Below are 27,290 nucleotides of genomic sequence, written 5' to 3' on the forward strand. Positions count from 1 at the left end.
ATCAGAACCCAAAGTTTCATAATCACGTGTGGGATTTTAAAGCTTATTATTATTAGGTTAAAAATTCAGAAGGCTTCTCCAGCAGAACTGCCTGATTTTTAACTTTTCATTTTTATCATTTCAAACATACCAGGGGTTTGTAAGATAAGTGCAACTCCCTCTCGTACAGTCTGGTAAGAGATTCTTCACAGACATCACCGTCTCCAAGATTGCTTTGCTTTGCCCTACCTATTTTTAACCTAGGGAGTGTATGAACACACAACTCACTCACCTGGTCCAGCTAGCCAGTGAGAGTCTCCAGTCCAGATGAAGGCCTAGACAACATGTGCTGCGTTTACTACTGCTAAGGAGGCACAAGCAAGTATCTGTTGACTCTAGACTGAGGACAGACAAAAGAAACACTTCTCCAAGTCTAGCCTGGAGAACTAACCAGTGAGTTTAACTGGGGTTACTCCTGTAGGAGTATGGGTGAGAGGTTTCCTATGGTCAACTATGTCACAGAAGAAAAGTCCCTTGCCACCACAGCATTTGTTAATAGCCCATGCACATATCCTCCAGGAGAAATGGGCCAGGGAGATGCAGGTCTGTGAGCCTTGGATCTTAGTAAGAGCTAATTTCAGGACAGGACCAGTCATGGCATGCATAAGGGGGCACTACAGCCCAGCAGTATGCCCAATGGTGCCATCTGGGTATCTACCTCATTTGTCCTTAGGAAAAGCCATTTCCCTTGAAAAGGAGAGGCTCTTAGTCTGTACACAGAAAGCCTGCCTCCCGGTTAACAGCTGCATTGCCAGTTTCTCGTCCATGCCTCTATCCTTGGGTCATCCTCGGAATTGCATCGCTTCTTACTTAGTTTTCAGTCTCATCGTGGTCTTTGTCCTGGCCCCAACAAAGGGTTCACTAAGCTCCCTCTCTGCCCTGACAGGTGACACCCACTCTACAGAGAGGACCCCCACTGCAGACGCTAGCCTTAGGGACCCTTTCTTCCGCACTTCTTTTTCTTACCCAACGGTCCCCAAGTTATCAGACTTGGAGTTTATTGCTCTTGGGAGCAAAGGGCTTCTAGGCAAGTTTCCCAGGATGTGATGTCACCAAGATTTATTTTCATTTTCCCGCCCCCGTGGTGATCCTTAGACTAAAATCAAAGTTCCCATTGTTATGGTATCAGCTTCCCATAGGTATTTCTGGCTCTTTGGGCTCCCCTGGGGTCTAACAGGGGAAACAGACTCACAGGTGGTAGAAACACAAAAGCTAGGATTTCTGAGAATGTGGGGGTGGGGGTGCATTTAGCAAAACTCAGGGCTCCTGTGATTACTGAGAAACCCTCTTCTCAGTTCCACACCAGTCAAGATTAACAGAGGCCACTGACCCAGCCCCTCTGATGTGCAGACAGCTGCAGAAAAAGACTAAACTGGAATTCTGGGCGACCTAGTGCCCCAGGACTGCTGAGGCTTTGGTAGGTCGTGGTGGAAGGGTGAAGGCTATCAGAATGGCAGTTTTCAGGAGCGTTCATTGTCCACCTCTGGGATGGGGGGCTTAGAGGAAGGATGGCTTATGATGGAATTTCAGGGGGCTGAGGCTGAAAGACCCGCCCATCCCCCCATTTTTCTCAATTCTCTGAGAGCTCTCCCCCCCCCCCGTCCCGTCCCCCGCTGTGAAGCGGCAGAGAAGCAAGCGCCTCAGCCTAGGAGAGCAGGTCAGAGGTAGGGAGAGCGCCGAAAGCCTGGTGGTCACGTGCTTACTGTCTCCAGTCACTCCCAACCCATCTGCCTGGTGGCCAATTGCCCACGCGTCATCAGTCCGGAGGGGTAGTTGCTTCAAATTCCAGAAGACCTCTCCCCTCCCCAGCCTAGTTGGGCGGGGCTGCTTAGAACTATAACCTCACGGTCAAGACAGGAGCTTAGAGCCACAGATCCTTAGTTCCTTTTAGGCCTTTGAGACTTTAGGATTTTAAAACAGGATGATTCTTAAGTCCCCTCCAACTCTGAAAATTCCTGTGATTCGATGACATCAGTATGGTGAATAATCAAGCTGGCGCCAAGCCAAGCCAGGCTGTGCTCCTCTGCGCGCACTTCCTCCCCCTCCTGAGAGACACCGACTGCTCCATCGGCTCCTCCACGGCGCGGTCCACCCGGCACCCACCAGCATAAGAGAGACCCCGCCCACACAGAACCTCTGGCCCCACCCCTCCCTTGCCCTTAAAATTGGCTCGAGTTGTTCAGGGAGACAGAGTCTACAGCTCAGCGCCAAGGAGAAGCCCCTGCGAGAGTGGGGAAGAAGCAAGCCCTGCCCAAGCAAGCCCTCCTCACGGTAAGTTGGATTTCTGTCTTAATCTAACAGCCGACTCCTCTTCCGTCCCCTTAATGTTTTTGGGGGGCAAATGGAACCAGAGCGGGAATGCTTAATGGAAGCACAGACTTGTAATTCAGGCCGAAAGAGGACCAGTCAGCATCATCTACACAGAAGGGACAATTCTTTGCAATGACTCTGGGTGAGCTGAGGTGAGAGGGAGAGAATGGGAGAGAGGTGTCTCTTGCAGAAGTTTTGCTTACACAGTGAGAGGAGAAAATATAAAGAACGAACGACTCGCGTTCTTTCAACAGACAATGGGAGCGGCACTAACGGGGCTGTAACTAGATTCAGCTGCTTTCCAGAGCTGAGAAGCCCCTGGCGGGGGAGTTGTTTGGCTACCTTCTGACCTCAGGGAACATACTAAGAATCAGGTTGGGCATCAAGGAGGGGCATTTGCCTGGACAGCATGAATAACTAGGCTGGCAGAGAGAAGCTGAGAGTTTTAGGAACCTCTCATTGCTACTGGGAGTCAGGATGCAAAACCCCTGGTCTCTCTCGCGAGTTCATCACATCCTCTCTGCGGTCTCCCAAAGTCACCCCTTGTTCATCATGCACGCTCAGATGACTTTGCTTTCTCATGCGGCAGCAGGAGAAGTCTAAAGACTCTCTGGATTCCGTCAGGACCTTTGTTTTCTTAACCTCAGAAACAGCGGGAGGATGGATGGAGGGTGGGAGGCGGGGAGGAAGGAAAGTATGCAGCCCTCCCAGATAACTAAGGACAAGCAAGCTTCAGTGCAAAGAAATGCAGTAGTGATGATTTATTGGCTGGCCAGTTTGGAACGATGCAGTGGTCTTCCGCAGCTGATAATGGGCCAGGGGCAGGGGCATATACAAAAAAGTGTTCTCGTAGTGGTGGTGGCCATCTACAATCCTGTGAGCGTATCACAAATACAACTGGAGTACACTTAGGGAAAAACACACTTAGAAGAATTTTCGCAGAGATTCAGACCCTGGCCTGTCCAGAAGAAATCTGTGCAGGCTGGTCGCAGGGTGAGTGCGCACAGCCAGTGAGGGTTAAATCATATTCAGTCCCAGACCAGATACTGGAAACACTAAAAAGTAAATAGTCCCTCTCACCATCCTGCCCAAGCCACCTAAAGTGTTTTCAGGAGAGCCAGCCTGTATCCGGATAGGGGCAGTACTAGCTGTATACCCTCCAGACAAGCTGGATTGGGGCAGACTTTCCAAGACACCCCGGATTATTTAGAAAGTCTCCTGTGAGATATACAGCAGCTGGCCTGCTTCCTCCCAGACCCAGGGTGCTTGAGGAGCTGAGGAGCATCCACGATTGTGCTAAGGCTTTGAGGACGGAAGCTGCACACCTTAAGACTGCTCACTGAGCCGGGTGCTCGCTCAGTCAAGGCCAGAGAGTGACTCAGAGTTGCCTGCCAGGCTCATGGACTGGAAAGACTGGTGTGAGGGTATTAAGGTGAAAGCACGTGTGCTTGTTTTCAGTCCTATGGCAGAGGCTGCAAACATGGCTTATCAGCAGTGGTAAGGAGCTTGACGCCATTCAAAATGTGAAGTTCCCACACTTCCCAGAGACACCCGTTTTCTGTGTGAGCCAGCGAGCTTTTTGCAGTCTGAGCTGAAACATTGAAATCTGAGGACTGGCAACTGTGTATCTCTTGTCTCCCAATAGTTTTTGTTTCTTTTTTTTCTCTTGAGTGGCAGAAAATTATGCATGAAGCAACTAAAGGAAGAAACCAAGAACCAAGGCCTGGCGCTTTGAGTCGGCAGTATGATAGGTCTCACTTCAAACCCAGTCCAGTGCTGATGTCTCAGATTTATAGAGGTCAGAGCTGGAGCTGGGCTGCAGGGTAGTTGACAATGTTAACACGGTGTTAACTTTAGACCTGATTCCCAGCACTGCATAAACTGGGTGTGACAGTGATCACCCATGATCCCTAGTGCTCTGGAGATGGGGGCAAGAAGATCAGAAGCTCAGGGCTAGCCTGGGGTAAGTGAGGTCTTGTTTCAGAAAGAAGGGAAGGAAAATTACAGGTAGAGATTCACAAAGCCTTGATTGAGCACCGCCATCTTTAATACTGGCCCAACTGTCTACTTTCACGATGCCTGGGAGACAAACTTTTATAGCTAGGAGTGCAAGATGAACTCAATTCCTGGTTACTGGAAAAACAAATGAAGCAGATCGCTCGCCATGTATCACACATTTCTCTGGCATGTTTGAAGGCGCAGCCCAGGAGAGCTGTGTCAGCAGCCCAGGAAACGCAAGCCAGCTGTTCTCCATGCAGTACTTAAAGGACTGGGTGTCTTTAACAATGCTTGCCGAGTCACTGGCCAAGATCCTGGGGAGGTGACCTGTGATTGACAGGTCAGGCTGAGGTCTACAGACTGACACACATCAGAAAGAAGCCTGTAGAGTCTTCTCTGGGGATTTACCTAAAGCCCAGAGTCCACCCTGAGCCTCTGAAATGATCACTGCAGACTTAAGCTGGTCCCATACATTGTAGACTTTTCTTCTGAAAGTCTATTCTGTGGCAGCAAATATCCTGTTAGCTTACGCCTTAAAGATTCCGCAGGGAAGCAGCTAAATGTCAACTGCTAATTCCAAATTCCCAGAGAGTTTCAGAAGCCCTGCTGTGGGGTGTAAATTGGCCTGAGAAAGTTAACTAAGAAAAACAGGTTAACGTTGGGATACAAGATATCACCCCGCTTTCGGGAAATAATGGCTCCTGTTCATACTGCTCTCTGCCACTGATGTCGTTTTCTATCATGTCATATTAACTAGGAAAAAGGATTTGTTATTAACCCTTGAAGACCAGGATGACCCCCCCCCATCATACACCACAGAGAGCTTGATATCTCTTCTTTATCAGTAGCTTCAAACAATTTGAGTCCTGCTGATGAGGGATCCACGTCAAGCCCATGCACACCTGCCATGCCTCAGGCTTCCAGGATCCGTATCTACTGCTTCTTTAACTTTCAAAAAAATATACAACATGGAAGGGATTAGCCCATTGGGAAGCCCAGGAAATTAAGGCTCAGAGAGGCAACACTGCCCACCCAGACCTATAAGTGGCTTTGGGGGGGGGGGGTCCAAGGTGAGAGTTCAAGGGTCATGCTCCTGGCATTGAGAAGTGCCAGCTCAATTTAAAGTAGTTTAAGAATGTTACTTGTAGGGCTGAGTGGTTGAGCGCGTGCTTAGCGGATACAAGGTTCTAGGTCCAATCCATAGCACCAGATACAAATAAAAAAGTCACAAGCAAGGATCATGCAAACAGTGGAAAGAACTCAGAGCTCCGACAGCTCAGGAGGCAGGTGTCAGTCTGAAAACTCGCACCTGGAGGAGTGCTTTTGAAGTTCTGTCTCGTTTTCATGTCTGTAAAGTGAGATATGTAGCCTTAAATAATTACTGAACTTAAGATGCTTGGAAAACTCAATGCCAGGCAAATGGGAGGTGTTCAAACCCCTGCTGAGGACTTGGCTTTCCTCCACACACAACTCCCTCCCACTCACCGAGGTGCCACTTTCCAGAGAGGCTGGTGAAATTCCGATACATTCACGAACTGCGAACTGCAGTGACTTCCCGATTCAAGAGTGCGAACCTCAGAGACAGGCTGAGGAATTGCCAAATTGTTTCATTGTTAATTCATTGCATCTGCAGAGGGTGGCATTAAAGGAGAGGAAGGTGTTGAGGAGATTGGATGGATCCTGGGTTCCCTTTGTTTAGACCCCTTGGAGCGAGCATTTTATGGCACTGACTGGCTGAGCCTGCCCCCCCCCCCAGAAGGATATGAAGTCACTAAAGCAAGTTTCTTTTGTTAACATCCCAAGAGGATGCAGGATATACTTCCTAAACACACAACCAATGTTTGCTTACTTTTTCCAAACAACTAGATCACACAGTGGGAAGTAGAGCAGGAGATTCAACAAGGAGCATGGTGGTGGTTGCAGGATAGATGACCCGCGGTAGCTTAGACCACAAGGCATGTCTACATGCTGAAAATGCTATTCCTCCTCAGATGGGTAGGGGGCACCAGAGAGGATTTGATTCAATCCATCTTCCACCCCCTTGCAACTGGTCATATTATATCATGAAGCAGACTTTTCCAGGTACCTCGCGGAGATGGGGTCTGGAAGGTTCAGAAGTTTAGGGTTAGCCTCAGCTACCTCAATTACATAGCAAATTTAAGGCTGGTCTGTGTTACATGAGACCTTGCATCAAAAAATAAACAACAACAACAACAACAAAAAACCCCAGGGACAGACAGAGGGGTGGGGGTGGGGGGGAAAGGAAGGGAGGAGAGAGAGGGAGGGAGAGAGGAAGAAGGAAGGGAGCAAGGAAGGAAAACTTCTCTCCTTGTAAAGAACTCTGGTCAAAATGAAAAGGAAATTATTCTTCCATTCAAGAACAAGAAAATATTTGACTTATGGAAAGTTACTTTCTTTTAAGAGGTTCAGAACTGCTTTTGGAAACCACACGCTTGGGATTAGAGGACAGCTTGCAGGAGTGGACTCTCTTCACCACGTGGGTCTCTGGGATCGAACTCAGGGCTTTGGGCTTGAGGACAAGTGCCATGACCCATGACCTGCTGAGCCATCTCATCAGCCTAAGAGTTTTTTATATGATGGGAGAATTTGCAAAAATTCGGCTGGGTGTGGTGGCGCATGACTGCATTGCCGGTGAATGGCTGCATTGCCAGGGCTCAGCAAACAAACACGGGAAGAGCAAAAGTTCAAGACCAGCCTGCAGGGTACACAAGCTCTAAGCCAGCCAGGGAGGGCTGCTCCTGTCTTAAAACAAAACAACAAAACCAAACAATAAGGCCGGAGAAAGAAAATAAACCAAGAGTTAGGAATATAGATCAACAGCAGAGCCTAGTTTGCTCCGAGTACTTCTTAAAAGTATATAACCCATAGATTGAACTGTCATTAGGAGGGAGGGGGTGGGGACGGGGCGGGGACGTCTCTGCTTGACTAGGGAAAGGCAAGCTGATTTGCCTTTCTTTGAGGGCACTCTATGTGGCTGGACTTCGATAGGTCAGGTTGGCCTCAAATTTGTTGTGCTTCTTTTCCCAACTCTGTTTCTAAGGGGTGCTAGAGTCCCAGGTGTGTCCCACCAAGTCAGGCTCAAAGGTGAGCGGTTGTGGGAACTCCCTGCCCTTTCCCAGGCCCAACTCCTACTAAAGCAGCTCACCTCACCTCTTCAGCTGTTCTGGACACATGTCTGTGATGGCGCAGGGGTTTGGGAGACTTCTTTCCTAGTTGGTTGGCTTTCTGGGCTGTGGTGGTCGAGTAGGAGAGGAAACCTGGCTTCAAGGCCATGTGCTATTTTAGGGCTGTTGTTCCTGACTCTCCAACTCTGATCTCCACAGGATTTTTGACAAAGCACTAAGAACCCCGAGTGTTCTTGGCAAATGTGCAAGCAGAACAATGTAATGCACAGTACAAAACTTGACAGCAGGGTGGGTTCCCAAGTGGCCTTTCCTGGTCAGGCTCTGGCCTCTTATAACTTGCTGGCTGCCATGTTCAAGCACAAAGTTCACGTCCTTCTGTCCATCAACATCTTAGTAAACAACAGCATAGCAGGCACACAACCAATGTATATAGTTGCACATGTGCATACGTCCTTGATTGCAATTCACTTTCCCATATACTACAAAGACGGGAAGGATGGCCGGCATATGGGTAAAAGCAGTTCATCCATTTACAGGCACGTCGCCACTCATGTTACCACAGAAGCCGGAAAGGCAGCTCTGGAGGAGGACTCCAAGAGTCTAGTCACTTGGGTTTGCTCTGCTGGGAGGTCATTTTCTCTCTCAGTATCGATATTCATCTTTTTTCCCAGTCGCCTTTCCTTTTTGTGAGCGAGTTATTACGTTCCACCCTGAGTGCAGAATTTGTTGGGGGGAAGTGGTTTCGTGAGGAATGTAAAGAGGACAGGGTAGTGCAAAGGCTCCAAGGATGTATCATCTGCCGTTTTCAAAGCTTTCTGTCAGCCGGCTTTTCCCTATTCCAGACACTTTGTCCCATACAGAACCACGCAGTTACTGCCTGGCTTCTGTCAGGTGCCATGCCCCAGGGGTCATGCTCCTGATAAAATCCCCACTCTCTCAGAATGGCCCATGTTCTTTGCTCTTGTAAATAGTCTATCTCCAAAGAGAGCCAGTTATCGCAAGCTTGCTACCTCCTTCCCTGTCTCCCCTTATTTGCAGATGGGGAGGGGTGTTAAGAAACGTATTTGTTTCTAAAAGCCAGCCTCAGATGCAGTCCTTTAGACCCCACGCTGGCCTTCCCATGAGCACCCATGAATACCCCTGCTGAGTTCTCAGGGTCTACAGAGTCAAACCCCATCTCTATGGGTCTTGAGTTTAGGTCCACACTTCTGCTGGTCACTTTATTTTGGGTCCCGGCATTGCCCGTGACCTCTTCAGCCACTTCTCCCAGAAAACTGAATGAGGTTTTCCTCCCTCCCTTTCTCCTGCTCTGTAACTGCACTGGTTTTTGTCTGGCGTGTGACTAATTTCCCTGTCATCCTCCTATGCCATGTGGCCCGTCCGTCAGCTTGCTGGGATTGTCTCCATGGAGTGTGGAAAGAGGCAGTTACTTGTTGGCCTATGTGCAGCAACTTGTCGTCACTGGCTCAAGGCCCAGCCATCAAAAGCCCAGATGGAGATAGGTGATAAGTCCTTAGCACCTGAGCTCCTGTCTCTCCTGTGAGAAGGAGTCTCCCATGATGCAATGTGGCTGATGGAGTCTTGGGAAGACGAGGGCTGGAACATGCACCAGTGATGTGCTTTTTACTCTGTGTTTAACTGACATCTAGAGAGCCTTGAGCTAGCAGGGCATGATGGGGAATGCTTTGAGGTTTAAAAATCCCACACTATTCCCAGTAAGCTCTCAGCTACTTCTCTAGAGCTAAGCCTGCTTACTGCCGTGCCCTCTAACATGCCGGCCACGGACTGACTCAGTCTCTGAAACTGTAAGCAATCTCCCCTCCCCCAGTTGAATGCTTTCTTTTATAAGCTGCCTTGGATTTGGCACAGTGTCTCCTCACAGCAATAGAAAAGCAACCAAGAAGAAACCCAGCATTCCAGGGGCTGAAACAGGGTGGACTAATTTCCCTGTCATCGAGACCAAACTGGCTACATAGCAAGATTCTATCTTGGAGGGACAAAACAACCCCTGTAACTTAGTAGGTGTCTAGAACAAAGACTCAGAAAACACCCCTGAATGGGCTGATGGATGTGAAAAAGAAGAGGGGGCGAGTCTCTGAATCACATCCGCAATAGTGTTCAGTTTTTTCCCATCCCACGGCTACCTGGTAATGAAGAAGACAAGAAAATCAGGGGAGAGCTACAACCACATCTAAACTTAGTCCTACGGACATAGAATTAAGGGTGAATTTAAGTGGAATGTTGTGGGTCCTGGGAAAGGGAAAAGCTAAAGCTGAGGAAGGAGCAGTTACCCATGAAAAGATGCCCCGTGCCAGTCTGGTTGACCTTGGCTACCACCTGCTGCCTTCTGGAATTGCCAAAGGCAGACAGGTGCTAGCCCAGATGACGAAAGGCTTCAGAGCCCCCAGTCCACCCTGCTAGGGCAGGTCAAAAAGAGCAAAGACCCTGGGAGCCTTCCTGCTATGAGGCATCGTCATGGAGGGTGTGTCCAGCAGGGCGGGTCCTTGTGAGCCCATGACCTGCGCTTTCTCACAGTTCCTTCTTTCCCCATGCCCAGCACCCTCACTCTCTCCCCCACATCTTTGTGTTCCCTCCCTCGGGGCTCTGCTCTCCTTCCTCTGGGGCTCTTTGTTCCCACCACAGTGACTCTACTTCTTCCCCGCCTGCCACCATCACCCCAGTGTGCACCTTCTTATTGGACCACTTCTGCTCTACCCCTAGTCCTGACATCCCTACAGATTCCCTGTAGCTCTGTACTCCCTCCCAACAGCCCCGGGTGAACCCAGAAATTAGTAGTCTCCTAGCTCAACACCCCTTTCTGTTTTCATCTTGAAGCTGAAGGGATCTTGGGGGCACACGACAAGGCAAGGGGGGCACTCTCAAAACTCAAAGAAGCCAGAGCCACTGGCTGGATCCAGACAAGATGGCTCCTGCTAACTTCTGAGCCAGCGGGTTTGGGGGCCCTGAGTGGCTAGTAGTGGGAATCAGAGTTGTTGTGACTGAAGGGAAATGAGTCAGGGAAAGGAAAGTCCTTTGATGTTGTGGACGGGGGAGTGGGAGGGCTTGCCAGACCGCAAGAGAACCAGGCCAACTAACCTACTTTCAGACCCAAAACAAGAAATCACTGGGAAGGCAAGTAGAAATTGGACTGGGGGGTCAAGGGCGATGTGGGTTCGGTGACCACACGGTGTCTGCAGATCTGTTCTTTACCAGATCTGTGAGTCTGCATAAAAGGAGACAGATATTCCAGAGGGAACTGGGGCCAACATGGAGGGAGCCATGACTCCTCCCCTGCAGCCCACAGGAATCCCTGGGAAGAGCCACTTACAGCACCCACTATCTCCCAGCAGATTACTAATCAAGCAAACAATGGGCTATTGTTCAGTCTCAAAAAGGGCACGAATTCTACAGCATGGCTGACCCTTCAGGATATCACTCTAAGTGATTTACACTTATAAAGGTGTAGAAAGGTCAGGCACTGTATGATTCCACATCTATAATACATGCAAATAGTCAAAGTCACAGATGCAGAAAGGATGGTGGTGGCCAGGGGTTGGGAGAACAAAGAGCCATTCTCTAGTGGCTAAGGGATTTGAATTCACTGCGATGACGTTCTGGAAATAGATAGGGTGATGGGATGAGTTCATATCAGCTTGTACATATTGAATACCACTGAGCTGAATATTTAATACTTAAGGTGGTACGTGTAATGCTGTTGTGAACTCTTCATACACGCACACACATGCACACACACGCACATACATGCACACATATGTGCACCCATATGTACACACATACACATGCACACACACACAGGCACACATGCATGTGTATCTCTCCATATATCTATCTGTCTGTATATCTATCTCTATCTCTACCTTTAGACAGACAAACGGACAAACACAGATGTTTGTAAAATCTTCCAGACAACGTCTGTAAGAGTCAATGCTGGAAGGGTCGCCTGAAATAAAGTAACATCCCTGGATGTCCTAGGATCCTTTGCCCACCTACATCACATGCATAATTGTTTTTATTTGTCTTCTAAAACTTAAGGGACACAGAAGAGACGGGAGCAAAATGAAGAGAGAGCTGTTGTGGGTACTGCTGCTTTGTGGGATGGCTTTGGCGTTGCCTGACCAGGTGGGTCCACCTCCCTAACTCACCGCATCGGGCCACCAAACTTACAGATGACAGTGGTATAGCCACGAGTCTTCATGCTCCCATGTCCTCAGGGTGGGACAAGTTCTCAGGAGCAGTCAGACGCATAGCACACACACCCCCCTATGGGCAGGATACTAAGGATTTGAGTCCCAAAAGCAGAGTCTGGCCATGCGTCTGACTTAAAGCCATTCTAAACATGTGCCCCTCCCTGCCTTTGAGCCATTTTGTTAAAAAATGTGTCTGTGTGTGAGTGTGGTGGTGCTGTGTGTGCATTCCCACCGACCAGGAGGCCAAGGCAGGAAGGTCACAAGTTTGGGACCTTGTTGACATAGGCTTCAAAGAATCCAGCGCTAGGGTAAAGCTCGGTGAAAAAGAGCCTGCCCAGGGCCCAGGGTGTGGCCCCCAGCCCAGGGAGAAAAATGTATTTTAATTCACCCATAGGGTAGTAAGAGAAGACAGGCATTATGAACCTCCAAAGCAGGTTAGCTGATGGGGGCAAAAGCTCTACCCACTTTCCAAAACCTCACCCCATCCCAGAGCATGATATATGGCCAAGCTTACCAGAACTCAGGGTTAGGGTTTAGGGGTTAAGGTTTAGGGCTTAGCGTTAGGGGTTAGGGTTAAGGTTAGGGTTAGGCTTAGGGGTTATGTTTAGGGGCTAGGCTTAGGGGTTAGCGTTAGGGTTAGGGTTAATGTTAAGGGTTAGGGTTAGGGGTTAGCGTTAGGGATTAGGTTAGGGGTTAGGGTTAGGGTTGGGGTTAGGGTTAGGGATTAGGTTAGGGGTTAGGGTTAGGGGTTAATGCTAGGGTTAGCATTAGGATGCACGTGCTCCAGCACAGGATGGTTAGATAAGGGAGGGTCTAAAGACTTCCTAAAGGACACAAGAATCTACAACTTTGTTTGAATCCACTAGCCATGTGCTAATCCTTAAATTTAAAAAGAACTAAATCAAATTGGAATTCCAGTTTGTCAGTCACACTAGCTACATTTTAAGGAGTCTGTGGCCACATGGGATTCGTGTCTACCACACTGAATGACACAAATAGGAAGCATTTCTATTGTGCAAGAAGTTCTTCAGGGCGGGGATGGGCATTAGACGTGTAGAAAGAGCAGGTAGCACCAGGTTGAACGACTCTGGTTGGTCTTTCCCTTGCTGAGCATTCTGGTCTCTTTGCAGGGAATGCACAGGAGGTTCAGAAGAGGAGCCCGGTCCTACAGAGGTGAGTGGTGAAGGGGAGGCAGATGCAGGCCTCATGATGCTCTTGACTTTTGGGAGATTGATTTTCCACTGGGCACCGCTTGCAGGACCGCTGTGAGATCTCCCAGTGCTTTTGTGGAAATGCTCGATGAGTCACTATTTGTCAGTCAGCTGCGGCCATCGGGGACACTAATCAGGCTGGCAGGGGATAATAAAAGTTGGTGACCTATAGCTGGGTGGGAGTGGGCCGTGTCTATAATCCCAGCCCTTGGGAGGCTGAGGCAGGAAGATCATGAATTCAGGGCCAGTCTGGGGCACAGTAAGATACTGTCTCAACATGTCCCAAAGTACTTGATACAGACACGAGAAAATGAAGGTAAATGACTGACCTACAGCCACCAAAGGATGCCCAGCAGAGCCTGGGGATACCTAGCTGCTCAGTCCTCAGGGTGTTCTGGGCTGAGATCTCGCCAGTGCCTTTCAATAGCTGCTACTACCCCATGTTTCCATTGCTTCCTGTTGGTGAAATCGGGGTAGCTGACCTGGAATAACTCACAGACGCTTGAGGAGGAGATTCTGTACCTCAGCTCATGTCTCCAGTTGATGCTAGAACACAAAGGTTTCTATCAGGATTCCAAGAAGAGAGAAAATGCCAACAACCAACTTCTTGACTTGAAATCAAAGAACTCCTAAGTTCAGCTTTAGATCCCCAACCCCCCCTCCTCCCCTCCCCCCTCCCCTTCTCTCCCCTCCCCTCCCCTTCTCTCCTCTCCTCACCTCTCCTCTCCTCACCTCTCCTCTCCTCTCCTCACCTCTCCTCTCCTCTCCTCACCTCACCTCTCCTCTCCTCACCTCACCTTCACCTCACCTCACCTCTCCTCTCCTCACCTCACCTCACCTCTCCTCTCCTCACCTCACCTCACCTCTCCTCTCCTCTCCTCACCTCTCCTCTCCCCTCCCCTCCTCTCCCCTCCCCACCTCTCCCCTCCCCTCCTCTCCCCTCCCCTCCTCTCCCTCCCCTCCTCACCCCTCCTCCCCTCTCCCCTCTCCTCCCCTCCCCTCCTCTCCCCTCCCCTCCTCTCCCCTCCTCTCCTCTCCCCTCCCCTCCTCACCCCTCCTCTCCTCTCCTCTCCTCCCCTCTCCCCTCTCCTCCCCTCCCCTCCTCTCCCCTCCCCCTCCTCACCCCTCCTCTCCTCTCCTCTCCTCACATCTCCCCTCCCCTCCCCCTCCCCTCCTCTCCCCTCCTCTCCTCTCCTCACCCTCTCCCCTCCCCTCCCCTCCCCTCCTCTCCTCTCCTTTTCTGTCCTCTTTCTCCTCCCTTTTCTTGGCCACCCCGTCTTTCCTGTCTCCATATTGCCCTCCCCTCCCTTTCTCCCTCCATATCCCTCTTTTCTCCCTCCTCCTTCTTCCCTCCCTCTTTCCTCTTCACACTCCTTCCCTCCCCAAAGTCCACCAAAGTACCCCCAGCAGAATCTGGGAGTGCATAGCTGCCCATTCCTCTCCATCTCTGACTCCCCATCTCTCTCCTTCCCTCCCCCTCCCTTCTTCCTTCCCTCCCTCCCTCTTCCCTTTGCCCTCTTTTTTCTTTGGGTGTTGGGGAGAGGTGCCAGGCCCCTTCTATCTAATATTTTCTTTTTAATTTTTAAAAATTCATGGTATTTTGTTTGTTTGATTTTGGAGAGAGAGTCTCATTATATAGCCTAATCTGGACCAGGACTCACCATGTAGCTGAAACAGCGCCTCAAACTTGGAAATCTTCCTGTCTCAGACTCATAAGAGCTGAGATTACAGAAATGCAACCACCCAGCTTAGCTTTGGAAATCTTCTCAAAACTCTGAAGAACAATTAAAGGAGTTCGATGTCCCAAGTCTACCTCTTTTTTTTTTTTTAAGATTTATTTATTTATTATATGTAATTATACTGTAGCTGTCTTCAGACACTCCAGAAGAGGGCGTCAGATCTCATTATGGATGGTTGTGAGCCACCATGTGGTTGCTGGGATTTGAACTCAGGACCTTCGGAAGAACAGTCAGTGTTCTTTTTTTTTTTTTTTAATTCGATATAATTTATTTACATTTCAAATGATTTCCCCTTTTCTAGCCCCCCCCACTCCCCGAAAGTCCCGTAAGCCCCCTTCTCTTCCCCTGTCCTCCCTCCCACCCCTTCCCAGTTCCCCGTTCTGGTTTTGCCAAATACTGTTTCACTGAGTCTTTCCAGAACCAGGGACCACAGTCAGTGTTCTTAACCACTGAACCATCTCTCCAGCCCACCTCTTGTGGTAGAGAAGGAACCGGAGTACCAGGGAGCGGTGTGCAGAATTAAGCAGCTCTGGTCAAGACATAGTCTGAGAGGAAAGCCCAGATCCCAAGAGATGCTGGTTCCCATCTAGGCTCAGAATCTACTTTGTAAATTACAGCTCTCTCTCCCTGGGGTGGGGTTTATCTGCCCTGCAAGGCTCTGCTGTTACTGAAATCGAAGGTGATTATGTTCTTAGCAGGATTATTGGAGACCTTTAGGCAGCTTTTGGAGACTGGAGCAGGACTGGGCTCAGTTGCTCTAATCGACTTTGTCTCTTCAGTTTGAAGAGGAATAGAATCCCCTGGTATCACTGGGTTTGGGTGGACCCTAAATGAACAACACACCTAAGCAGGGTCAGACAAGAGCCTGGCACAGTAGATAGAGAAAACCAAGGCAGACAGACGTGCCTTCTCCTACTGCTCTCTCGGTCCCGTGTGCTCCACGCCACGGTGTCTCTAGGAAAGCAGTGACTAAATGCCTGCTATATTTCTGTTACATGAAAAATACTAATGAAAGTATCACATTTTCTGACAGATTTAAGTGCCTTTTTAAAAATTTTAGCCCAAAGTATGTCTTTTCTGTATGGAAATACTCTTGTAGATCAGAAACTCTGGTAGGCAGTTGTACAGAGAGATATATTTTGGACAGATTTTTGTTTGTTTAATTGGTTTGTTTTTTTTCTAGACAGGGTTTCTTGGTATACCCCTGGCTATCTTGGAACTTGCTCTGTAGACCAGGCCGGCCTCAAATTCAGAGACCTACCTGCCTCTGCCTCCCGAGAGCTGGGATTAAAGGCACGCACCACTACCAACCAGCTTTATTTTCGACTGATTAAATTGGGAAATAGACTATTATATATAATGTCTTAATATAAATATGTTATTTTCTTATAATATATAATATTATATATATTAATATAAATGTATTTTATAGATACTTAATATAAATGTATTTTCATAGTTGAATTACCTCAAAACAAAGGTTTACCCAGAAAGATAATAACAAGAGTTCTGGTGAAAAATTTTAAGTTCTCACTAAGACACAGTGGATCATGGTCACCGCTGTCAGTGTCCACTGGGGATTGGTTCTAGGGCCTCCCCGGGGTACCAAAACCCACTGATGCTTAAGACTCTTTTATAAAGTGACAGGATGTTTGAACAAAACCTACCTTCCTGTATACTTTAAGTCATTTCCAGAGTACCCATGGTATCTCATAGACTCTAAAGGCTATAATCCCAGGTAATAAATGGCTGGGCACTCTAATGTGGTCTGTAAGGAAAGATGACAAGAAATAGCCTCACATCAGTACCGTTCAGTACGGGCTTTAGGCCTCTCCACCGTGCCGCTGTAGAGCTCATATCAGAACCTGGAGGCTCAGAGGAGTCACCACTGGCAAACCTGCTTTTCGTTGCAGCAACCTGCAGAGATGAGCAAACACAGACGACTTACCAACAGCATCAGTCTTGGCTCCGGCCCATGCTCAGAAGCAGTCGGGTGGAATACTGCCGATGCAACAGCGGCCTGGTACAGTGCCACTCCGTGCCTGTCCGAAGTACGTACCAGCTTCTCGCCGAGGCCTTGGGCTTGGGCTCAGACCCCAGACCCTTCCTCTGTGGTACCTAGCCTATTTAGATCTTCAGCATGTTTTGGGTGGAATCTGTTCAGGCAAACATGAAAGCGTTCCAGAAAGCTGAGGCGGGGCAGGGGTGGCTTCACTGATCCAGTCTCAGTGTCCATGTCACATATGTAAAGTGGAGCATACTAAGCAGGCTTTGCAGTTGACGGGGGGGGGGGGGGGTGTTACTTAGGCTGTGGACTGTGGAATGGAGGCTGACATAGAAAACACCTTGACGTTTTTAAATCTCATATGCATGGAGTTGCTTTGAAAGTAGTTAGGGGTTTCCTTGTTTGTACTTGACAGGTTGCAGTGAACCACGATGCTTCAATGGGGGTACATGTCAGCAGGCCTTGTATTTCTCTGACTTCGTCTGCCAGTGCCCGGATGGATTTGCTGGGAAACATTGTGACATAGGTGAGTGCTTTGATGGGTGGGTGTGAGAGACATTCTGAAATTCTGCCTTTCAAATGGACCAGAAAAGGAAAGGAAATACGTGCCGGAGGGCAGGGCCCAGGGAAGGGGATCTGAGGTCATTTAGAGAATGACACTGTTGAGCCCAGTGGTCAGAGCCTGACGTGACAAGCCAGCCCGGCTTGGCTGCAGTATTTTTAGTGACCATATCCACCCAACTCACTTTAAACACCAGCAGCTTTGGCAGCAGCCTGCTCCATTGTGCCGGGGCGAGGCAGAGGATCCCTTGAGAACCTTTTGATGTCCTTCTGTCAATCAGATACCAGAGCAACTTGCTTTGAGGGCCAGGGCATCACCTACAGAGGCACGTGGAGCTCAGCAGAAAATGGGGCCGAATGCATCAACTGGAATAGCAGCGTTCTGTCCCAGAAGCCCTACAATGCAAGGAGGCCAAATGCCATCAAGCTGGGCCTTGGGAATCACAATTACTGCAGGTAAAAAAGTGTCTTCTACAGGGTGGGGAGTCTCTGATGAGAAGTATTACATTCAGGGAAGACCAATCACTCATGTATTCTAGATAGACAGGTCGATGGATAGATAGCTATATAGATGTGCATATGCATATATGCAGGCATACATAGATACATATGTAAATGGATAGAGAGAGAGGATAGATGTGTACACACATAAGTACATTCGTGCATAGATAAATAGATATATCAATGCATTCATATTGATGATTGATAGATTGATTCATAAATGGCAGATGGGAGGTAGGTAGATAGACAGAGATTGATTTGAAAGCATCAATTCATATATCTGTGTAGACATCTGAATCTGTAATCGTAGGGTAGACCAGCAGGCTGGGAACGCAGCCAGGAATTGCCATTTCTGCCTTTGATGCTTTTAGACCTTAAACTGATTAGACAAGTACACCCTCCTTGTCTGGGATAATTTACTTAAACTCAACCAATCATGGATGCTAACTGCAGTTACAAAACACCTTTATAGCAGTGCCCAGATCACTGCATAATTACATGCCTGAGACTACAGCTCAGTCATGCTAACACATAGGCACTTATCGTGCATTCTTGTCAACTGGGCACACATACACATTTCCTTATACCCTGCTTAACTCCCCCAAAGACTGTAGCGAAGCCTTATTTCTACCTAACATCATAAAACTTGACAGTGTTCAGCTCATGATACCCTACCCCCTCCCCAAGCATGCCTAGTCCTTTTACCAGGAAGGGAGGCTTCCTGTTCAGCCCTCACTAATCTTCCCTGGCTGATTTTTTTCAGAAACCCAGACCGAGACTCAAAGCCCTGGTGCTATGTCTTTAAGGCAGGGAAGTATACCACGGAGTTCTGCAGCACGCCAGCTTGCCCTAAGGGTGAGTGTCTTAGTTTGGGTTTTATGGCTGTGAGACTTGTCAACCATAGCTTCTGACATCCCTAAAAGAGACATTCTCATAGCCAGCTCCCTGATCCTCTGCCTCTTACAGTCTTTCCATCCTCTCTTCCAAAATGATTCCTGAGCCTTCAGTATCCATTGGGACTGGTCTCCACAGCTCTGCACTTTGATTAGCTATGGTTTTCTTTCTATAATGGTGTCCATCTGTTCTAAAGAGATGTTTCCTTGGGGAAGGGGGCAGGGTTCAGGACTATACTTATGTCTAGGTGTAAGACGAATATTTGGAGTATACTTAGGGATTATGCTGGTTTGGTAAAGTAGCAGTTGTAGGCACTCCTCCAAGACCATGACTTCAGTAGCCCTGGGTAGCTGGCTAGGTTTCTAGTACCAGTGATGGTTTCTCTCCTGTTGATCCCTTCCTCTTCTGGTCTACACTAGGGGTCAAGAAGCAAGATAGCTTTACAGATTCCTTTCAACTCTAGTGAAGCAGACAGGCAAATGTGGTCAGGTTTCACACAGAAGGCAACAAGGGCAGGGTGGGGCAGGTGGATGGAAGTGGGCAAGATTGGCAGAGCCAAGCTGAGAAAGGGAGGCTGGCAGCATGGCTCCATTGCAGTGCCCTGGTTCCAACTGCACGGACTGTCATAGTAACCGTAACCCTCCAATGCATCCCTTCACGGCACATCCCAGCATCCCTTTCCTGCCAAACTCTGTGACTTGCTGCATGGACATCTAACAGCTTTGGCTTAAACTTGAGAAATGTTTTGTTCCAGGAAAAACTGAGGACTGCTATACCGGAAATGGTGTGACTTACCGTGGCACCCAAAGCCTCACCACATCCAAGGCCTCCTGCCTCCCCTGGAATTCCATGATCCTCATAGGCAAGAGCTACACAGCATGGAGGACCAACTCCCAGGCACTCGGCCTGGGCAGACACAATTATTGCCGGTAGGTAGTCCAGGGTCTAAGGGAGTCAGATCCCAGCAGAGAGGCCTGCCTGGGATACTGGGCAGGAAAAAGATTCAGGGTAAGGCATTGTATGAAAGATGACAGATATTCTGAAGACAAACCTATTTATTTTCTAAGATATGGTCGGGGTGGAATGGGGTATGTGTGTATTTGACAGTGTGTGCATACACATGCATGAAGGTACGTGTATATATACGTGTGTGTGTGTGTGTGTGTGTGTGTGTGTGTGTGTGTGTAGGCCTGAGGTTGATATCAGTTGCCTTTTTTTCTTATCTATTTTTACCTTTACTTTTTTTTGAGACATAGTCTCTTTCTGAAGCTGAAGCTAATTTATTAGACCAGGCTGGCCAGTGAACTTCAGAGACCTGCTCTCCACCCCAGAGATCCCGGGCCCTTTCCCCACTGGGCTTACAGGAGCAGGTTACTAAGCCTGGTTTTTTTTCCAGACAAGGTCTCACTGTATATCTCTGGCTTGCCTGGAGCTCACTGTGTAGACAAGGCTCCCCTGGAAGTTACTATGTAGGCAGAGACCCCCCTGCCTTTCTCTCTTGAGCGCTGGGATTAACAGTGTGCTCCACCCCACCCAGTTCTCCTGGCTTTTTCTATGAGTTCTGGAAATTCAGATTTAGGCCCTCATGCAAATGAAACACCCACGTTATGAGCCCTCTCCCCAGCCCGAGATACAAACATTTTGCAAACAAGACTCCTGTTCTTTCTTCATGTGGTACTTACATGTCATTGTAAAAAAAATCTCCCAGTTTCAAAAGAATACTCATAGTATGCACTCACTGATAAAGAGATATTAGCCTAGAAGCTTGGAATACCCAAGACACAATGCACATATCAAATGATGCCCAAGAAGAAGGAAGGAGTGGCCCCTGGTCCTGGAAAGGCACAGTGCACCAGTGTAGAGGACTACCAGGACAGGGAAGTGGGAAGGGGTGGATTGGAGAATGGGGTTGGGGGATGTGGGAGTGGTGGAGGGGTTGGGGGGAAGGGAAGAGGGCTTATGGGACTTTCGGGGAGGGGGGATCCAGGAAAGAGAAACTCACTTGAAATGTAAATAAAGAATATATTGAATAAAAAAAATTGAAAAAGAAGAAACAAACAAACAAAAAAATCTCCCGGTAGAGTAGTCTTCAGTTCTTCCCAACGCTGATAGAACGAATGGAGGTAAAGGGAGTTCCCTTCCCCCATGGTGGGCCTGCTACAGCCAAACTGAGTTTGGGATCCCTGTCTCTGGATTCTTGGCTCTGCCATGGGTCTATCCAGGCTCCTTCTATCAGGTTCTGTGCTGGGACTAAAAACCTCAAACTCTTCTTCTCCAGGAACCCAGATGGGGATGCCAGACCTTGGTGCCATGTGATAAAGGACCGTAAGCTGACGTGGGAGTACTGTGACATGTCCCCATGCTGTAAGGACCACTATGCCACCCCCCCTTTCTCAGGCTAACTTCCTCTTCATTTCCTCTGCCACCTCCTGTGGCCACCACTGATCTTCTATAGCTTCTGGACCTCCAGGAAGGCCAGGCCTTTGTCCGGTAGGGAGGCTTTCTTGACCACAGCTATGGTAGGCAGCCACACTTGTGAGATCTGGGGGAGTGGGGAGAGGGAGGGACAGAAAGGAAGACCAACACATCCATTCCTCTTCAAATGCAATAGGCTTCTACTCCTCTCCCTGGCAACCTCTGTTGAAGGTGGTGGTAGTCCTGGTAACACGTGAAGAAAAAGAGGTCTCACGTTGTGGCTCCTTAGACAACAAGTTGTTACATTTCCCTAGTAACCTGGTGACAAAGAGACTTCAGTGTCCATTTATCCAAAAGTACCCTCAGAAGTCATGTGGCCTGCCAAGTTCTGCGCACTTCGCTGTCCCCATGGTGCCCAATTAACCCAGGGCATCTGAGATGACAATAGAGTCTTGGGGGACAGAAAATTCAGCTTGGCACATGTCCCCAAAGTGAATGCTTAGTTTGGAAGTTGCCCAAGAATAGGTTACTACTTAGTTTCCATGAACACACGCATAAATCAGAGTGTTCCTCCAGGAACTTTAAAGGAAAGTTAAGATGGAACTGAACTCTTAGCCAAAGTCATTTATGATGCCTTTATCTTAGGAAGTCCACCAGGGGTCTCAAAGGCTACAGTGTCAGTGAAATCCGTGTGAGGCAGTGGGACTTGACCCAGCCTTGAAGGATGGATCAGGCCGAGATGGAAAAGAAAGAGCTTCTCTAGAGAAAATCTGCAAGGATACACTATATTTTAAGCCAAGAAACTGCTGTAGGCAAGATTGGAAGGAATGTGCAAAAGAAAGGCCCCTGCTTTGGGAGTCTAATCCCAATGTCACTGTAACGTTCAATGAAAGGTTTCCTGATTCCCTGCAACTCAGTATTGTATTGGGAAGGAGAAAGATACACATGGATAATATTTGGCATGTCACTTTACTTAGCAAAGGAAAGCTGCAGCTGTCACCATCACTGAGACAGTTAAATCAGTCTGTAGCAGCCCGTTGAAGGGTTATAGTCTGTAAAAACTTCAGGGTTCTGACAGAAAAATAAAAACTAGGGTGGATTCTCTGGGCCCTTGATTCCACACTGCAGGTCTGAAGCCTCACGTCTCTGTTCTTTCTTCTCCAGCCACCTGCGGCCTGAGGCAGTACAAACGGCCTCAGTTTCGCATTAAAGGCGGCCTCTTCACAGACATCACCTCACACCCTTGGCAGGCTGCCATCTTTGCCAAGAACAAGAGGTCTCCCGGAGAGAGATTCCTGTGCGGAGGGGTGCTGATCAGCCCCTGCTGGGTGCTGTCTGCCGCCCACTGCTTCCTAGAGAGGTATGGGGTTTCCCAGGCTCTGAGGCCTTGGAGCTGGCCCATCAGAGGAACCCACAGCGGTAAACAACACTTAAAAACCAACCAATAAAAGATCCCAATGCTGTTTTTCCACCAGGTTTCCCCCGCATCACCTTAAAGTGGTCTTGGGCAGGACATACAGAGTGGTTCCCGGAGAGGAGGAGCAGACATTTGAGATTGAAAAATACATAGTCCATAAGGAATTTGATGATGACACTTACGACAATGACATCGGTAAAATGCTATTATTCTCATACACCCTTCTCTCTCGTCCCCGTCCCTCCCCTTTCCTCTCCTACCACCGCAGACTCACCTCTCTCCTCTCTTGCTCTCAGCATTACTGCAGCTGAGGCCAAATTCCACGCAGTGTGCTCGGGAGAGCAGCTCTGTCGGCACTGCCTGCCTCCCTGACCCGGACTTACAGCTCCCTGACTGGACGGAGTGTGAGCTTTCTGGCTATGGCAAGCATGAGGCGTGTAAGTGTCGGGAAGTCTTGGTCCCATCCTTGTCTTGTCATGTGGGAGTCAGGAGGCTGGTGGAGGGGTTGTGGTCATAAAGAGTTCCGGTCCTAACTCTGGCATGACACTGAAAATGCAGGCAAGGACTCCGCCTGTCATATGATGAGAAGCCACAGGGACACTGCAGGTCACAGTAAGTTGGGACAGGGAAATGTTTGGAGGAGCACTGTGGTCCAGTGGAGAGACACAAGGGAAGAGGGGAATGGGTGATTGTTCTTAGACAATGGAGGTGCACAGTTCAAATCCCAAACTTGCATCTGGCTTAGCTGTGGGACCCTGATGTTTCATCCATCTTCCTAATAATGTCAACAGATATGAGATAAACTAGAGATAAACCGGCCAGGAGACAGGAAGACTCAGTGCTCATGCTTTTGGAAGTTTCAGATTATGGTCAGTTGGCCCAGTTTGTGGGCCTATGGCAAAACAGCACATTATGGGAGGGAGGACAGCACACCATACACGGGAGGGAGGGCAACACACCCGCAGGAGGAGCCCACAGCAATGGAGCAGTTCACCTCATAGGAACACACAAATGAAGGGAGAGCCTGGGTCTCAACATCTCGTCCAAAGGCTTAACTTCCTTCTTTCAGAGCCACTTCCTAAAGTTCTGACATCTCTAAGAGCACCAAGGTCTAGGACCAAGCCTTCAACACACTGGCCTTTGAAGGAGAGATGATCCAAGCCAGATGTGTATTCATATTATTTTATGGGGGGGTGGGGGGTGGGGTGTCTCGTGATGTTTCCTAGAGTGGTTTCAAACTTGCAATCCTATCTCAGCATCCCAGATTGAGCTAAGAACTTTTCTTTTTAAGCCTGTTACCTCACTGCTAAAGTAGAAAAAAAAAAGTAGCTCCCTGATTAAATCATAAGGAATAAATACTACAATGCACAATTAAATGGATGGATCTCACTTGGGGAGATCTCACCGCCTGGGCCACATTTGGCAGTGTCTGGAGTCATTGTGGCCATGATGTCACATGTGTGGCTGAAGGCAGATCCTGACCTTTGGTTAGCAGAGAGAGGCTACCAAGCATCTGTGGTATACGGGACATTCCTCATGACAGATAGCTATCTAGCAAACTGTTGGTGGCATTATTGACCAGCATGATCTCACCCTAGAAAACTATTAGGGGTTCCAACAGTAAAACAGGGTAATGTCCCAGGGACAACCCGGTTTATGTTAGCTTTTACCAGGAAGTTTGGCTTTTCTCTTTCCAAAATGCTTGAAAACAACATTTAGACATGAAGATCTACATGTTCTCTTTCAGCGTCTCCTTTCTTCTCTGACCGGCTGAAGGAGGCTCACGTCAGACTGTACCCGGCCAGCCGCTGTACCTCACAGCATCTGTTTAATAAAACCGTCACGAACAACATGCTGTGTGCTGGAGACACCCGGAGCGGAGGCAACCAAGACCTGCACGATGCGTGCCAGGTAAACACGGTACCCCAGCACTCTGGGTCCGCCTCTGTGTGCTTAGTGGGGGGCAAGGGGCGCACCAGGAGGATGTGATGCTGGGATTCAAAATTGGAGCTTCAGAGAAGAAAAACGATAAAGACCAAAGCCAGCTCAAATCTAAAAAATCTGAACTATAGGAAAGTTTCCCAGTCTGTGGACAGGAAGCTCCACCTAGCACAGGATTTCCTGTGAGCCCTATTGAAGTGATAGGTAAAGCGACAGAGTTTAGCATAATTAATCCTTGACTGGAGAAGCTATGAGTGAGACTGCTTCATAGGATGAGGAAAGGTATCCCCTCCAGGACTCGCTATAGATAGGATGTGGGGGAAAGAGTCCAGCTTCAGCCTAGCAAACAAAGCATTTCAGGGTCTCTGTGCTGAGCCTGCTGGACTTGGTACTTCCATTTCCTGCTTCATTAGGTGCTTGGATGCCAGCACAGAGCATTAAGACCCAGAGAGTAATCATCTGATTAGGAGAAATGAGCCAGACTGCACTGAGGCTGTACAACTTATGAGTAGCACGTGTGTGTGTGTGTGTGTGTGTGTGTGTGTGTGTGTGTGTGTGTGTGTATGTGTGTGTGTGTGTGTACACATACACATATGTATGTATATAGAGAGTATATAGAGAGAGACTATATATTTATATAGACTATATTTATATAGACTGGAGAGAGAGAGAGAGAGAGAGAGAGAGAGAGAGAGAGAGAGAGAGAGAGAGAGAGAGAGCCCTGGCTAACCTGGAACTCTGTGTAGAAGAAGCTGGCCTCAAATCCAGAAATCTGCCTGTCTCACCCTCCTAAATGTTGGCGTTAAAGGTGTGCACTACCATGGCACCCACTCAAATCAGACTATAAAGCTAGAACAGTTTTTGTTTTTGTTGTTCTTTGGGTGCTAACAGTTATCTTAAATCTGTGTTTGAGGGGGGGTTAGTGGATTTTTATTTATCTGTTTGCTTTTTTTTTTTTAAAGACAGGGTCTTAAAAAAAGATTAAAAAAAGAAATCATGGTGCTTGCTTGTCCTAGACAAACATAAGGTACCTGTGCAATTAATGACAGGCTGTTCTTTTTTGTCTTATTTCCACATATATCCCCCCTCTAAATACTGGCATTTTCATTAGTAAAAGGATGTGCAATAATAACTCGTTACTTATACATCCAAGTGTATGTTCTTTGACTGTGCCTAAAACAACCAGTGTGAATATCAATAAAGGTTTAGAAGATACAAAAAAAAAAAAAAAAAAAAAAGACAGGGTCTCACTCCCTGCGTGGTCCTAAATAGCGTGGAACTCTATGTGTAGACCAGGTTGGCTTTGAACGCAAAGAAATCCACCTCCCTCTGCCTTTTGAATGCTGTGCTTAAAGGCATGTGTCACCATGCCAGATTCTTAAATGCTGGTCTATTGGAATTCATTAATATACAGCTTAATCAGCCAGGCGGTGGTGGTGCACGCCTGTAATCCCAGCACTCTGGGAGGCAGAGGCAGTCAGATTTCTGAGTTTGAGGCCAGCCTGGTCTACAGAGTGAGTTCCAGGACAGCCAGGGCTATACAGAGAAACCCTGTATCAAAAAACCTATATAGATAGATAGATAGATAGATAGATAGATAGATAGATAGATAGATATAGAGATAGAGATATATAGATAGAGATAGATATAGATATATATACAGCCTAATCTATACCATCAAGAAAACTGAGCCTCAAGTCTCCCTCTCTGAACCAAGTACTTTGAGGGCTGCCATCCTCAAAGTCCAAATAGCAATACAAATCTTCCAAATATTCTACCATGCGTACAAATCACTAACCTGTGCTCTCCCACAGGGCGACTCGGGAGGCCCTCTAGTGTGCATGATCAATAAACAGATGACGCTAGTGGGCATCATCAGCTGGGGCCTCGGCTGTGGGCAGAAGGATGTGCCTGGCATATACACGAAGGTCACTAATTACCTAGACTGGATTCAAGACAACATGAAGCAATGACAAAGAAAGCCCAGCTCCTTAAATCCAGAGGAGGACCTGCCTTCCTCTTCCTCTTCTACAGAAGATCCACCTAGGAGGCCAAGTGTTCTTTACACTATCATCCTCGTGAGCTGCCACTCGGCAGAGGGAAGGGGAGTCTTTGGGAGCAGATGTAGGGTTTACCTGTGACAGGTACTTCACAACTTTAAGTTTTAGGGACGGAGGTCTGACTTTAGAATACGTTCTGTCAGATGAGATGACAGGAAAATGCCGACCTTCCTATAACGAGGATTTTAAAAAGAGAGGGGAGGACCAAAGTCTGCCCTCCTGGTCCACTACTCTGTACACTAAACCACAAGATCAGGTCTCAACAGTAAAATACAACTTGATCTTTCAGGAGTGAAAGTATGCACTGGGGACAAAACTGAGGTTTTTTTGTATTTACACAGGGGCCCAGCAGGGTCTCTAAGAGAAGGAAGGGTTCACTGGTTGGATCACAGCCCCATAAAATCCTTGAAATCAAAAATTTCCCATCCCTTCACATCCCTCATTCTTGGGACCTATTCCTTTGTATACAGTGTAAATGTCTTTTTCTTTATAAACTTTGCAGATGGTTGGGAGAACTGTATGATTTTAATAATTGATGAAGTAACACTAGTATATTTATATATTAATCTATTTTAGTTTTTACTTGGTTACTATAACTTTGTATTATACTGTACTTAAATAATAAATTCAGAGGTATTTTTCACACTTTTCAACTGGTGCATATCCATGGCTTATTTGTGTTCACTTTTTTTCCCTTTTCTTTTCTCTTTTTGAGTCAATTGAAAGATTTCCTTCCAGTCAGTCAATGTATGGAAATTCTGCTCACTCCCAAGGCAATATGCTGGGTACCATCCAGTAGAAATGGGCTGGAGATGGGGCTGGAGAGGTGGCGCAATGGTCAAGAG

General features: G+C 48.0%; 2 protein-coding genes across 2 annotated transcripts in view; both read left to right on the plus strand.

The window, feature by feature from the left end:
* Kat6a (lysine acetyltransferase 6A) overlaps positions 1-27,290 on the plus strand; it is a 203,676-nt gene that overhangs the window by 26,370 nt on the left and 150,016 nt on the right. The window lies entirely within an intron of this gene.
* Plat (plasminogen activator, tissue type) lies at positions 1,941-27,098 on the plus strand. Its single transcript, XM_052162289.1, has 14 exons — positions 1,941-2,310; positions 11,547-11,633; positions 12,832-12,874; positions 16,565-16,702; positions 17,072-17,182; positions 17,499-17,673; positions 18,482-18,573; positions 19,367-19,541; positions 20,891-20,976; positions 22,192-22,387; positions 22,503-22,639; positions 22,741-22,881; positions 24,192-24,355; positions 26,200-27,098. Exons 2-14 carry the CDS (start codon positions 11,571-11,573, stop codon positions 26,356-26,358), a joined length of 1,680 nt encoding a protein of 559 aa, XP_052018249.1. The 5' UTR covers positions 1,941-2,310; positions 11,547-11,570; the 3' UTR covers positions 26,359-27,098.

Source organism: Apodemus sylvaticus, chromosome 18, assembly GCF_947179515.1.
Source record: "Apodemus sylvaticus chromosome 18, mApoSyl1.1, whole genome shotgun sequence".
Classification (NCBI taxonomy): domain Eukaryota; kingdom Metazoa; phylum Chordata; class Mammalia; order Rodentia; family Muridae; genus Apodemus; species Apodemus sylvaticus.